A 14,781-nucleotide genomic window follows, 5' to 3' on the forward strand; every position below is an offset into this window, starting at 1 on the left:
CCTATCAAATCATTACCAGTAATTTTCTCACAAATGTCTTGTATTAAAATGAACAGACTATTAAGTCACTATTGCCTGTATTGTACGATTGCTTACTTTAAGACAGCAGCTTATGTTTCGTCAGATAGTTAATAAGAGCATATTACATGGAATTGGCAATAGGGTTTATCCATAGGAGTGGAGGAGCAGCCTATCCATGCACAAGTGTTAGGTAAATGACATTTTATACGTACCCAAAGGGTGGTTTGCTCAGAAGGCTGTTATCAAAATTAGAGGTGTCTCCAAATGTTTGGATTAGAGTGTGTCAAGGGACCCCCATATAACAGTGGGCCCCTCCTTCCATTGTTTCAACCCCAATAGTCTTCTAAATTCATTAGTGAATTAATCTGTTGATAAAGGTAAAACCTTCATGACAGGATAATTCTAGAATGTCTCCCTCCAAATTCTGCTTCTTGTGAGGACCAAGCCCTCATGATGTTCAAACCATGACACACAGAGAAACCTTGGGTTCTTTAGATTTTGCTGTCAATTGCTTGTGAGGACCAAGCCCTCATGATGTTTAAACCATGACACACAGAGAAACCTTGGGTTCTTTAGATTTTGCTGTCAATTGCTAAAACAGGTGCTTAGTGTGTTTGAGGTCCTGAGTAATCCCCAATGCATGTGTGAACACAAACAGAGAATTTTGCTACTAAATTATGACCTTAAGAAAACTGTCTCTACTTATCAGTGAATTTCTCTTTAACACATGATACATGTGTCACAGAATAAAGCCAATCTGTGGGTTGTAACCCCTTTGGGGGAGATCACATATCAGATATTCCATATATCAGATATTTACATTATTACTCATAACAGTAGCAAAATTATAATTATGAAGTAGCAATGAAATAATTTTATGGGTGGGGTCACCACAGTATGAGGAACTGTATTATGGGGTCACATTAGGAAGATTAAGAACCACTGATCTAGATTATTTTAGTAGTCTTTTAATTGACCTAGCTGTGCTTATTTCTTAACATAGGAATCACTGTATTTTTATTTTATTTTTTTGAGACAGAGTCTCTTTGTGTCCTGAAACTCATTCTGTATTCCAGGTTGGCCTTGAACTCACAGAGATCTGCCTGCCTCTGCCTCCGGAGTGCTGGGATTAAAAGCATCAGCCACCATATCCACAACGTCCCTGCTGAGTTATAGCATTTTTAAGATATGGACTGTCATATTAATTATTAATTAATTTTTCACAAACTGCTAAAGTCAGGTAGTTTTCTCTATACATAAAAAGATGTGCCAGCATCCTCAACCAAACACATAAAAGCCAAATTCTGGTTTTAATGTGAAAAATAAAACAGTAAAGGTTTCTGTGAAGATTTATAGCTATGTGTAGTAATATGAGCGGTGGGGCTGCGTCCCCAGCACCCCAGCTGCTTGGCTAGCTTATGCCCCGAAATAATTACACAGACACTGTATTCTTTTAAACACTGCTTGGCCCTTTAGCTCTAGCCCTTACTGGCTAATTCTGATATCCCGATCAACCCATCTCTAATAATCTGTGAGCACCGGTCTTACCAGGAAGATTCTAGCCTACGTCCATCCTGGGTCGGAGCTTCATTGCATGTGCCTCAGAGAGCAGATCTCTCGCCTCTGCCCGCAAGAGTGGAGCGAGGCATCTGCCCCCCAGAGGAGAGCTGTGGAGTCTCTGAGCTCACTTCCTCTTCCTCCCAGCGTTCTGTTCTGTTTACTCCTCCCACCTATGTTTTAACCTATCAGGGCAAGCAGCTTCTTTATTTAATTAACCAATGACCTTCCTCCATCAGCTATGGACTAGGTAGAGATCTCTTAAACTGTATGCATAACAAAATAAAAATGCTGCCCCTTTGCTTCTTGTTAATAAGCTCACCTAAAACTTTATACAGTTTTCTGGACAGGTTGCCTTATTTTACCATTGGAAATTCTTTTTCTTCAGTGCTTTCTTCCTTGTATGTGATTCCCCTCTGTATGCTGTCGATATGTTTTATTATCATTGGTTAATAAACTGCTTTGGCCTATGGCAGGGTAGAATATAGCTAGGGAGGAAAATTAAACTAAGTGCAGGGAGACAGAAAGTGAAGTTAGGCAGATACCATGTAGCTGCCAAAGGAGAAATATGCTAGAACATTACTGGTAAACCACAGCCTTGTGGCCATATACAGATTAATAAAATGTGTTAATTTAAAATGTAAGCGCTAGCTAGGAATACACCTGATCCATTGGCCAAACAGTGTAGTAATTAACATAATTTCTGTGTAATTATTTGGATCTGGGCAACTGGGAAGCAAAAGCACCATCTCTCTGTCTCTACACACACACACACACACACACACAATCCTTTATTGCAGGTTATCTTCAAGAAAACTAGCCCTCCTTCTGATTCCTTGTTATATGATAGCTCTATAAGTTTTAAAGCACAGACACAACACTCTAGTCATGTCTCCTTTATAGGCAGAGATACTCAAATTTTGATCTGGATTTCAGATTCTTTGCTTGCTTTGCTGTCTTTTGACTTCAACAGGGTTCTTATGATTTGGAAGATAATGAACAGAAAATCACCATTGGCTCCTTTTGCTGAGAAATTTTGACTAGGTAGCCTCTAAAGTCAGTGTTCTTTTATCACCTTGTTTTTCTTAAGTGTTGATGAAGTCACCTGATTACTTTCTTTAAAAAGCAAACAAACAAAAAACAAGCTCAGCTCTTTCCATACAATAAGAGATGGGAATGTCTGAATCTCCAGGACCTGCTGGATTCTCCCTGTATAGCTCTAGTCTTGCATTTTACTTAGGTGTTTGATTGGCTTGTATGACAGTGTTTCCCTTTTATCCTTAAGAACACTTATTCTTAAGGGTTAGACAACATTAATCAGTATCTAAATGGAAGCCAGCTTGATGATTCTAGAACTATGTGTTTGTCAGAGTACAGCTTAAATTTGCAAGACTACATTTGTTAGTGCTTGCCCAAAGGGCTGTATTGTTCTCAAAATACCTACCCCAAAGTGCCTTCGGTGTTTCATCTTCATATTCTGGTGGGAGTGGAGTCTGCAGCTCTAGGTTCCCCTGTCTCCTCTCACACCACTCATAGTTCATTTGAAGGCTGGCCACATGGCTCCTAATCACCTACAGTGCCTGTCTCCCTGCAAAGTTGCTTCCAACCACTTTTGTGAATTGAAAGTAAAGATAATTGCTATATTTGGGATGCAGACTGGCTTTATTTAACTTGTGGTGTTTAAAAAAATGTTATGTAGCCGGGCGGTGGTGACACAGGCCTTTAATCCCAGCACTTGGGAGGCAGAGGCAGGCGGATCTCTGTGAGTTCGAGGCCAGCCTGGTCTACAAGAGCTAGTTCCAGGACAGGAACCAAAAAGCTACGGAGAAACCCTGTCTCGAAAAATCAAAAAAAAAAAATGTTATGTAAACACTAAACTGTATCCAATGAAAACAGCAGTACTTACATGATTTATCACTTCCCCCAGTGAATTGTATCATTTTTTGTAAGTTAGCACTAAGAATCTCATTTTTCTGTTTCTCATTTTTCAGTGAGTTGTAGCATTTTCTGTAAGCTGGCATTAAGAATCTCATTTTCCACTGTTTCTCAGAGTCACTATCTCATAAATGTTTGGAGGAATCCAGCTAGTACAATTTCAAGGGATAGTGTCCTTTACAGACTCTTGTGTTTAGAATCTTGGTGCTCAGATAGTGACAATGTTTTGGGAGGCTGTGAACTCTTTAGGATATAGAGCTATCCTAGCAGAAAGAAGCTGCCAGTAGTAAAGCCTTGAAGGATAAATCACCCTAGGTTGATGGAGGAAGGTCACTGGCATCTGTTTATGGATCTGTCAGGAGCTAAGACACGAATCCATGCCCTACACTTCAACCACTGCTGAAAGAGCAGCCCCAGCTTCCTTGCCTTCCTCTCCATACTGCACTGCATTTACAGAAATTGGATGCCAGAATGATCTTTCCTCCCTGATGTTTCTCAAGTCAGTAATTTGTCACAGCAACAAGAACAGTAACTACAGTACAGACTCAGGCTCCTCTATCCAGAGAATTTGCAATAGAGCTATATCACTCTACTCCCAGAGATCCACCTATATCTACATCTTGAGGGATGGGGCTAGAGCATACACTACCACACCCAGCTCCAAACTTTTTTTTTATGGAAAGACAAGTTTATTAATCTTCTATTTTTATGTGAATAGATGTTCTGCCTATATGTGTGTCTGTCTGTACATTATGTGTGTGTTGGCTTCCTGGGACTCGAGTTACAGACAGTTGTGAGCTGCAATGTGGGTGCTGGGAATTGATCTCAAGCCCTCTGGAAGAGCAACAAGTGCTCTTGACCCCTAAGCCATCTCTCCAACCCCCAGCTCCAAACTTTAAGTTCTTGGAAAAATAACTAGTTCCACATGGTGAAAAATGAAATGAAATCATACTTATATTTCAAAATATCATTTGAATAAATATTTTTATAACAAGCCATTTATTGTATTAAATGAGACTTATAATGTGTAATACTTAATCTTGTTAATTTTCATCCCCTCTGAGCTGAATATATCTGTAAAAGGAAGATAGTTTAGAAATACTTATAGACAGGGTTTTAGAAGTTAAAATATTTGAATTTTTTTGTTATTATTGTGGGGATGGATGCGCCTATGCCACCATTACACATATGGAGGTCAGAGGACAACTTGGTGGACTTGGATGTCTCCATCCCTCTTACCTGGGTACTGGGCATCACACTCAGGTCATTAGGCTTCCATGCTAAGCCATCCGCAAGATCAGTTTTATCTCAAATTCAGCTTCTGTACAAATCACTAACAGTTTAAAGGGCTTTGTTGATGCTCAAGTTAATATCCACATGTTATATTGTTTCCTTTTTACCTTGACTTTTTAATTTCTTATTAGTATATTTGAGTCTGAGTACAATACAGTTTAGGTTGTTGGTTCACTTTGAAGTCTTTCAAAGCTTGTTTTTAATTGACAAGTAATTGTATTTATGGCTTGTAATGTAATATGTTTTGTAAATGATTGTATCAGTTTTGTCTACTGATAACTGATATTTGATGATGAGAAATTTCTGGGGTACAAAGGGCTTGGTGAGTATTTCAGCAATGAAGTTGATATTATACTGTTTTACGTGACTGCACAGATGTAGTGTCTGTTTACAGTGCTAACATAGTCTCCCAATTCTTTCTGCTAAATATATGAGGTCTGAGCTTGTTTACATTGACAGCCATTTCTTAAAGATAGTAACTATGAAAGTTTTCGTGTGTGTGTGTGTGTGTGTGTGTTTGAGATAGGGTTTATCTGTAGCTTCAGAGCCTGTCCTGGAACTCGCTCTGTAGATCAGGTTATCCTCAAACTCACAGAGATCTGCTTCCAAGTGCTAGGATTAAAGGCACGTACCATCAGTGCCTGACCTATGGAAGATTTTTAATATTTCACAAACTAACTTATCTTGGGTTTTTTTTTTTTAAAAAAGAATGCCTGTAAATGTAGATGTGAACCTTTTATATCCCCCCCCCCCCCTGAACTCTACAGGTCATTCTTTATGTGAAAAAAAAAATATCGTAATAATGGAGCTGTGGCTGCATGTGGTGGTACACACCTTTAGTTCCAATACTCAGGAAGCAAAGGCAGGAGGCTCTCTGAGTTTGAGGCTAGTCAGTGAGCTCCAGGAAAGCCAGGACTACGCAGAGAAGAATGGAACTGTGAGTTGTAGTGCATGCCTGTAGTCAAGTCATGATTGGGAGACTGAGCCAGAGGAATTACCATGAATCTGAGGCTAGCCTGGGCTCTCTAGCAAAACCCCATCTCAAAAAAGAAAAGGAAAAAGAAGACAGGATGAGAATGTGAAACAAATAGACCACATTTATTATCAGTCTTTTTTTTCTATTCTAAATTTGTTTTTGTGTGTTGCCTCTACTTCACCAGAAATATGTATTGTGTCCCAGTAGCCAACAGGCTCAGAGATACTATCCTTGGCTGTTTGGTAATAGCTAGACTCCTCTGTATCTATGGTGTTAGTTGATGGTAGGTTTAAAGTTTTCCAGCGTGAACCACTTGTGCATCTGATCTGTGTGTAAACTTTTAAAATTAACAGATTGTCCATTTTATTCAGCTACAATCTAACAACTCAAAGTATAACATGTAATTGTAATAATGTTCACATAATTTCCAAATAATTTGGATGAATTTTCATCATATTTAATTACATGATTATTTTTTTATCTTGAAATGGAGGAAAATATCTTGGCATTGTTTTTCTCCCATTTTTCATGTCGTCGTCATCAAGTGGTGTTATCTTTGCTGAAGTCATAAGCAGTATGTTGTTGTAATGAACTAGATTGTATTTGCAAGCTTATTTTACTGAATATACTTAGACTATTAGAAACAAATGAGTGGGTGCTAGAGAGATGAGCCAGAGGTTGAGTGCATAGCTGCTCTTCCAGAGGACCAGGCTTTGATTTGTAGCCATGTGGAGTATCACAATTGTCTTTTAACTCCAGTTCTTGGGGATCCAATGTCCTCTTCTGATTTTTGTGAACACCAGGCACTCGTGTGGTGCACAGATATACATGTAGGCAAAATCTTCGTAGAATACATAAAATAAAATGAAATTGAAGATATTGTAAGAAAAATAAAGATTGTCTGAATGTTCTGTTTACAAATTAGTACAGTGGCTGGAGAGATGATCAGTGGGTGAGATGTCTGTGAATTCTATCTCCAGTATCCACATCAAAGCTGGACATGCTTGTAATGCAGTAGGGGTGGGGTAAGAGACAAGAACATCTCAGGATTATTGGGTAGCCAGCCTATCCAAAACAGAAAGGTCCATGTTCAGTGAAAGACTCAGAAAGTTAGCTGGAGAACAGACGATATCTGGCATTGACCTCTGGTCACATACTTGTACAGACAGATGGATTCACCCACACACATAGGTGCACTCATGTATATACCATAAGCATAAGCACACATTCACACTCAAATTATGTGTACACATAGACATAAAAATTGCTGTTGTCAGTTGCTGGTCCTGTGAGCTACCTCCTGTCCATCCCCTCAACAACTGCCAGAACTGTCCTAGGCTTGGCTGGCTAACTTCTGAACTGTGACTATGGGACATTTTGAGGAATTCTAAAGGAGAGTCAGTATTACTAGAGACTGCAGCAAGGAGTAAGGCAATGCTTTTGGAACTAAGTGTGACCTGTAACTAGCCACCTGCCATGTGTACAACCTGGAAAAAGCTGCATTATCAATACATTCAAGATATTTGCTTGTGGCTCTCTGCGTATAAAATTGGAAACTTTCAGCAGACAAGCAGATAAACTGTGCTTTTATGTCCATAATGAGACAGCAATAGAACTTAGCAAACTAGTTATCAGTTTATCTTAAATATACAATATTATATAAAATGCAAATTTCAAAAGGGTATATACCATATAATTCCATTTTTTCCAATGCATTCAAACTGTTCTATGTATTGTTTGAGTGCATGAATGTACACTCATTCACAAACTGTACATGAGCCTCACAGGAAACAGCTTTCTAATAGAACTGCATGCATGCATGCTCATTCAGCTTTGTCTGTACTGTTTTCATTTTTTTTTTCTTTTTTTTGGTTTTTCGAGACAGGGTTTCTCTGTGGCTTTGGAGCCTGCCCTGGAACTAGCTCTGTAGACCAGGCTGATCTTGAACTCACAGAGATCCACCTGCCTCTGCCTCCCAAGTACTGGGATTAAAGGCGTGCGCCACCATCGCCCGGCTGTTTTCATTTTTGAAAGAAAAAAATGTCCAGTTTGAAACAAATATGTATAAATATTCTGAGTCATGTTGTTAACTATTTAGGTGTCAAATATTTATTGAGTCTAAATTGAATAGTTTTGAAGCTGAACTGATAATCCGTCAATGAAATTTTTAACACAAAGTTGTTTTCTTGGTTTTATAGGAAAAACATCAGAAAGAGGCTCATTTTCCCTGTACAGCAGAGACTCCGGTTTATCAGGCTGTCAGGTAAGTTTAGTAAGACTTATATGTACAGAATGATAGAGAAGATAGAAATTTATCCACATAATTTCACAATTGTATATTCATATAATCTTTTGACTTCATGTAGTGAGGTTGTTTTGTTTTTAGCAATTTAACATACCTTCTTTTCCATTGTCCTCCTCTTAAAATGGTTTTCTTTCCCCAATTTATATTTTTTAGCTTCTGTTTAAGTGGAGACAAAGTAGACAAATTTTCTACTGCTTTCTAAAATACATCTCACATCTGGAAATGATTATTTTTTCCAGAATTCACCTTAGGAAAAGCAAATCGTTGGTGCATACAGCAAAGAGCTTGTGATTTAGCATATGTTTACTTTAATGTGCTGTACTGGTGACTTCGTTGTGGTTATGAGAAGTGCTTTTCATTTCCATTGTACAGCTACCAAGTGTTTCAGGCCTCAGCTGGCTTTGACCTGGTTCTACTGGCCTGGGTCCTGAGCATATCTTGGGAAATTCAAGAGTTAGAAAAAGTAAAGGTGTTGTAGGCATGGTGGTGCTCCCCTGTAGTTGTGGCACTCCAGAGCCTGAAACAGGAAGGCCCTCAAGTTCTAAGGGCTGCATACAAGACCCTGTCTGATAATAATGATGTTGGTAGTCATGATAAGCAAAAACCAAAGCATATTAACTTTCGTTCAAAGAAAAACCTATATTCTAGATAACACGTATTTTAATGGATTAGCAAAACTATGCTAAACTAACTGAAACATTGTCATATATATTCACAAATGACAAATATACAAGCGAATATATAAATGGCAACTACAGAATTATATCTAAAGCCCCCCCCCCTTACTATTTTTCTTCAGTAGCATCCCTCAAGGAACACTAACTCTGCTGCTAATACATATAAAATGCTGCTGACATTCTGCAGGATTCAGGATAATTTAATAATGCTTGATGGGCCTTACTTCAGGTTAAGATGATATAACAATACATTGCTAAATGAGTCTTCTTACATTACCTTCAATTGTAGAACTGATAGGCCATTAAATGGAAGGGGTATAGTATTTACTGGAAGCACTGATAGATTATTGTGCAATTGAGTTTTTAATTGATCCTGCACAGAGGATAGTTACACCATTTTTAATTAATAATAGGCACAGTAACTTTTAAACTACCTAGTAATTTGAGCATTCTTTCGTCATTATGATAGTTTTTCTCTTGATACTTATACAGATATTTGTTTGCACAGCTTAAATAAATTATTCAGAACATGAAAAGTTAGCAGTGTTAGTTTTTCCCCCAGAAGTTTAGTTTTATCTAAGTTCATTATTAAGCCCTTCCTTAGGAACAAGAACTTTAAAAATTCAGTTAACTCGTGTGTGTGTGTGTGTGTGTGTGTGTGTGTGTGTGTGTGCATTTGTATTGAAAATTATGAGTGAAATTATTAAGAAAATGTAGGGGCTGGAGAAATGGCTCAGTAATTAAGAGCCTGCTGCTCTTCCAGAGGTTGTAAGTTCAATTCTCAGCAACCATATAGTGGCTAACAACCATCCATATTGAGATCTGGTGCCTGCAGGCAGACGTACAAGCAGAATACTCTATAAAAAATAAATAAATAATTTTTTTAAAAAGAAAACAAAGGAAAATGTAAGTGACATGTGTTTACACCTGTTGAGAACTTAAAAATAAGTAAAGCAAAATAGTGTGTAAAGTTAGAAATAAATTTATATAAATGAAAATTTGAAAATACTTGGTGCTAGAGAGATAGCTCAGCCATTAAAGGCAGTGTCTGCTCCTCCAGAAATGACTGGCTTGATCCCCAGGACTTACACAGCAACTCATATCCAACACCCTCTTCTGGCCTCCGTGGTCACCAGGCACTCAACTATTACACAGATATCTGTGCAGATGAATACCTGATGCATATTAAGAGAGAGAGAGAGAGAAAACAAGATTTGAAGATCTTTTTCTCAGTAATTGTCTCAATAACCATACAAAATCTTAATAATAGAGCTGATTTAACTCTCAACAACTTGGCCTTATTGGTACTTACCAATCTCTACATCCCACAGTGGAAGAATGTTTCTTTCAAGGACACATGTTATTACAGACAGAAGATATGAATCATATACCAGCTTCCCCAAAAGAACACCATCAAGAAAAAATAAAGGTAGCACAGTGACTGGCGTAGGCCTGTAATCCCAGATACTCAGGAGCCTGAAGCAGAACCACTCATAAGTCATATGAGTCCAGGAGATTGAGGCTAACCCTGTGCAACACAGCCAAATCCCATCTCCATGATGAGGGAGGGAGTGAACGAACATACATATATAATCTATTCTAATCATACACCCCATTACTCTCTTTTCCTCTCTTGCAGAACTCCTTCCTAACATATTTTTTTTCTATTTTCATGCCTATTCCCCCACCACCACCAAAAAAGAAGGAAGGGAGGGAGGGAGGGCAGAAGGAAGGAAGAAAGAAAGATAGAAAGTCTGCTGAGTTTAATTAGTCTGGTTGCATGAGGGTAGATAGGAGTGAGTTACTATGTCATGGGCCACTTACAAGTAGGTACAACGTTGAAGAAAGTGATTTCCTATCTTTACCTACTTGGGGAGGAATGGGACTCCTGTGAGACTCTCTTCCATTCTTGATGGAATATTGACAGGCCTAATCTTGTGTGAGTAACCACAGCTATTGTGAGCCTTCCTTAGGAAACTTGTTTTAGTGGTGGGTGCAGATAATGCAGAAACTCTTTTTAACTAGTCAAAGTTTGGAGAGAAAAATGACTGCTGAGTGTTTAGCCCCTAAGCAAGACATCTCTATCACTTCTTCTAGGGACTATGGTAGAGGAATGCTGTAAGGACTCCAATATGAGGTGTATGAATAAACTCAGCACCTGCGGTTACCTAGATGGGGTTTTTGTTTTTGTTTCCTCTAAACAAAGAGAAGCCGAAATTTAGAACATATCATATATATTTTCTAAAATTATAATTTATCTTCTAAATTTAAATTTATAAATAAGATATATAGCACATATATCTAATAGATCTTGTGTATAAAGTATATGAAAGTTCATGATATTGTAGTATGAAAAGTTAACCCAATTTTTTAAATGGACTTGAGCACTTGAACAAATATTTTATAAAAGAAGAAATATAGTAGGTTGGTTCACATGTGAACACATTATAGCTATCTGGTACATATGAATTAAAATTGTCTTGGCACATCACTACATATCCACCCAAATAACTAGATTTAAGATAATGAACAACATCAAATATGGAGCAACCTCAGCCTTTCATGTTGATAGTGGGACTATTATATGACACAGTGACTTCAGAGGACTATTACTAATTGTTTTTTAAACTTAAATATTCAACTACATTATATCCTACAATATTATTCATGAATATTTTTCAAAGGAAGATGAAATTATTCATAAAAAAGATTAAGTAAAAAAGGTGCATAGCAGTTGTATACATCTTAAAACTGGAAGCAACCAAGATGTTCAGTAACATAATGGATAAAAAATCTTGTTCTGTGTTCATCCATTGAATATTGCTCAAAAAATGTAATGAGTTGATGACATAGGTGGAGGGACATTTGAATCTCAGTACGGCTTGTAAGAGTGAGCAGATCTTGAAATACTTTATGTATGAGTTTATATTCAAACATCTATAAAATGGCAAACCTGTCTTTTGATAACTTAATCTCTGGTTACCTCTGGGAGTAATGTTTTACTGGGTAGAGCGTGGGAATGATGGATGTCTTAATATGTATTCATTAAAACTGATGTATAAACTGAATGCTCAAACATTTTATTGCACATAAATAAAATGCTTCGAAGCTGGGTGGTGCTGGCGCACGTCTTTAATCCCAGTACTTGGGAGGCAGAGGCAAGTGGATTTCTGAGTTTGAGACCAGCCTGGTTTACAGAGTGAGTTCCAGTTCAGCCAAGGCTACCTAGAGAAACCCTGTCTTGAAAACCAAAAAACAACAACGAAAAGAATATATGCATTTAAAAAAATTAAAGTGGAACTGAGGGTGGTGAAATTATCTATAATCCCCAGACTTGGGAGGTGAAATCAAAAGGGTTAGGAGTTCAAGTCCTGCTTCAAATATTTTGTGAATTGTGAGTTCATGCCTGAATGAGACACTGTCTAATATGTTTGAGGAGGGAGGATATTTATTATAGCTTCTAAAACTAAAGTAGTAAGAAATAATTTAATAATTTATTTGTATTTTATGTACATTGATGTTTTGCCTACATGTATGTCTATATGAGGGTGTCAGATCCCCTGAAATAGGAGTTGTAGACAGTTGTGAGCTGCCATGTGGGCGCTGGGAATTGAATCCAGGTCCTCTAGGAGAGTAGCCAGTGCTCTTAACCACTGAACCATCTCTCCAGCCCCATAAGTAAGGAATAAATTTTAACAGCAACCAAAAATAACCTCCACTGAAAACTAGCCAGTGCTTCAAAATGTAGGTTATCTCAGCAATATCCCATCTTGATTATATTCTGATATTATAAGTTCTTTCCAAATGGATCTAAAGGTTTTAAGGCAACCTCAGTTATTGTCCTGTCAGGGATTACTTTGTGTGAGAATTAACAACTCAATATAAAAACTTTAGAAATACGAACGGCCTGGAATATGACAAGCACTGGTTTTGGGGGTTTTTTTGTTTTGTTTTTTTGAGTTGAGCAAAGTCGAAGAATTTATAAACTATATGACTTAGTGAAAAAACAAGCTATGGTAACTAAGCCGCATGACACTAGCATGATTAGAAACCCATTAGCCAGGCCAAGATGTCCAGCACAATAGAGCTCAGAACTTATAAACATTTGACTGATCTTTTGACAGTTGTATTTTTCCAAAGAAAATATGTGCATATCTATATGGGCAAATATGAGCATCATTCTTTCTTTACACTAAACACCAAAAGTGATGATTCCTCACCAATGTGATGGTAAGCAAGGATAAAACCAAGAGAAATAAATTCAGTTAGACTTGATCAAAACTAAGGGATTTTACTAATCAAAAGATAACACTGTGATACAAAAGCACTGAGGCTTTTATGGTTTTAGTTGGAGTTTTTGCCTGTTTGTTGTTGCTTTGAGATAGGGTTTCTCTGTATAACAGTCCTGGTTCTGTTATCTGTGGTGCTGGCTGGGTAGAGCCTGTTGCCTCTTTTTTGTTTTGGGTTGGTTTTTGGATTTTTTCTTCTTCTGGTTTTTCAAGACAGGGTTTCTCTGTGCAACAGCCTGGCTGTCCTGGAATTCACTTGTAGACTAGGCTCGGCCTGAACTCACAGAGATCCACCTGTCTTTGCCTCCTAAGTCCTGAAACCAAAGGCATGGCACCACCACTGCCTGGCGGTTACAAGTTTGCAGTCTCTTTCTAGGCTGTTTTCTGTGATAATTTCGAAACATGATCATTTTTATTTGGGAACAGATTCATAGCTATAAATTAGTTCAGTAACCTAAGTAATTAATTGTTTTGATTTCTAGGTAGACTTTTACTTAAGGTCATTATTCTCTTATAAATTTCTGCAAATTTTAATAAATTCTTTAAGAATTTTGAGATGATGATTCTTTACTTTTGATGTTCTTTTATTGAGTGGAAAATGTCAAGGAAACAAGTCCATATATAAGACTGTTTAGATTATAAGGAAATGAATTAAGTATTTTTTTATTTTGCTTTATAAATAAAGAATTGATCCAAGCAACAGACTAAAAGATCTGCCCTCCACAGGCTGGGGGAATCAAGCTATGTATGTGTAGAAGGTAATAAAAATTATTGAATAATTTATAATAAATCTCAAATTGTGTTGCTATAATTTGACACTCAGAAAAAATTTGCATAATCTTTATATAAGGAGTTTTTAAAAGATGTAAAATTCAAAGGCCATACATGACAGATTAAATTTGACATTGTAAAGGGGTGGCTTGTTGGGGAAAGACAGCATAACCTAGTACATCCTGGGTTTTTCTGGTTCCTTTCTCGTAACCCAGCACAACAACATATTATGAAGGTGGTTGCGTATTTCTGCTGCTTTTTTTATTTCATAACAAGCAGAAGGTATCAGTCACTAATCTATTATGCATAAAAATCACCTTAATGTGTGTTCTAACAATAACAGCATTTTTGTGTGTGTTGGATGGAATATTTACTTAATATTGTGAGATGGCTGGATTTTTTTAAAGAAAAGTTTAAATTTACACACAATGTAATTCCAACACTTGATGGTCAGAGGTAAGAGGATCAGCATTTGAAGCCAGTCCTGATGTCTTAGTGATTCTGGCAAGTCAGAGTTACATCAAACAAGATCACTGAGAGGTGGCTTAGCAACTTAGAGTGCCTATACTCTTGGAGACGACCGAGGTTCAGTGCTCAGCACTGACACTGATGGCTTACAACGTGTTAAGATGATGTTACAGAACTAATTTTTTCTTTTTTTAATTTTTTTATTGTGAAAAAGAAAAAAAAGTTTCCGCCTCCTCCAGGCTCCCATTCCCCTCCCCCTCCTCCCACCCTTATTCCCCTCCCCCCCTGCTCTCCCTCTCCCTCTCCCTCTCCCTCTCCAGTCCAAAGAGCAGTCAGGGTTCCCTGCCCTGTGGAAAGTCCAAGGTCCTCCCCCCCTCCGTCGATGTCTAGGAAGGTGAACATCCAAACTGGCTAGGCTCCCACAAAGTCAGAACATGAAGTAGGATCAAAACCCCGTGCCATTGTCCTTGGCTTTACAGAACTAATTTA

At 37.7% G+C, this 14,781-nt stretch overlaps 1 protein-coding gene across 5 annotated transcripts in view; it reads left to right on the forward strand.

The window, feature by feature from the left end:
• Tcf12 (transcription factor 12) overlaps positions 1–14,781 on the forward strand; it is a 270,002-nt gene that overhangs the window by 167,253 nt on the left and 87,968 nt on the right. For all 5 annotated transcript variants that reach the window (XM_005347649.2, XM_005347651.2, XM_026779115.1 and 2 more), the window contains one exon: positions 7,981–8,045. In XM_005347649.2, the coding sequence (XP_005347706.1) occupies positions 7,981–8,045 (65 nt within the window). The remainder of the gene's footprint in view (positions 1–7,980; positions 8,046–14,781) is intronic.

This window comes from Microtus ochrogaster, chromosome 5 (genome assembly GCF_000317375.1).
Source record: "Microtus ochrogaster isolate Prairie Vole_2 chromosome 5, MicOch1.0, whole genome shotgun sequence".
NCBI lineage: Eukaryota > Metazoa > Chordata > Mammalia > Rodentia > Cricetidae > Microtus > Microtus ochrogaster.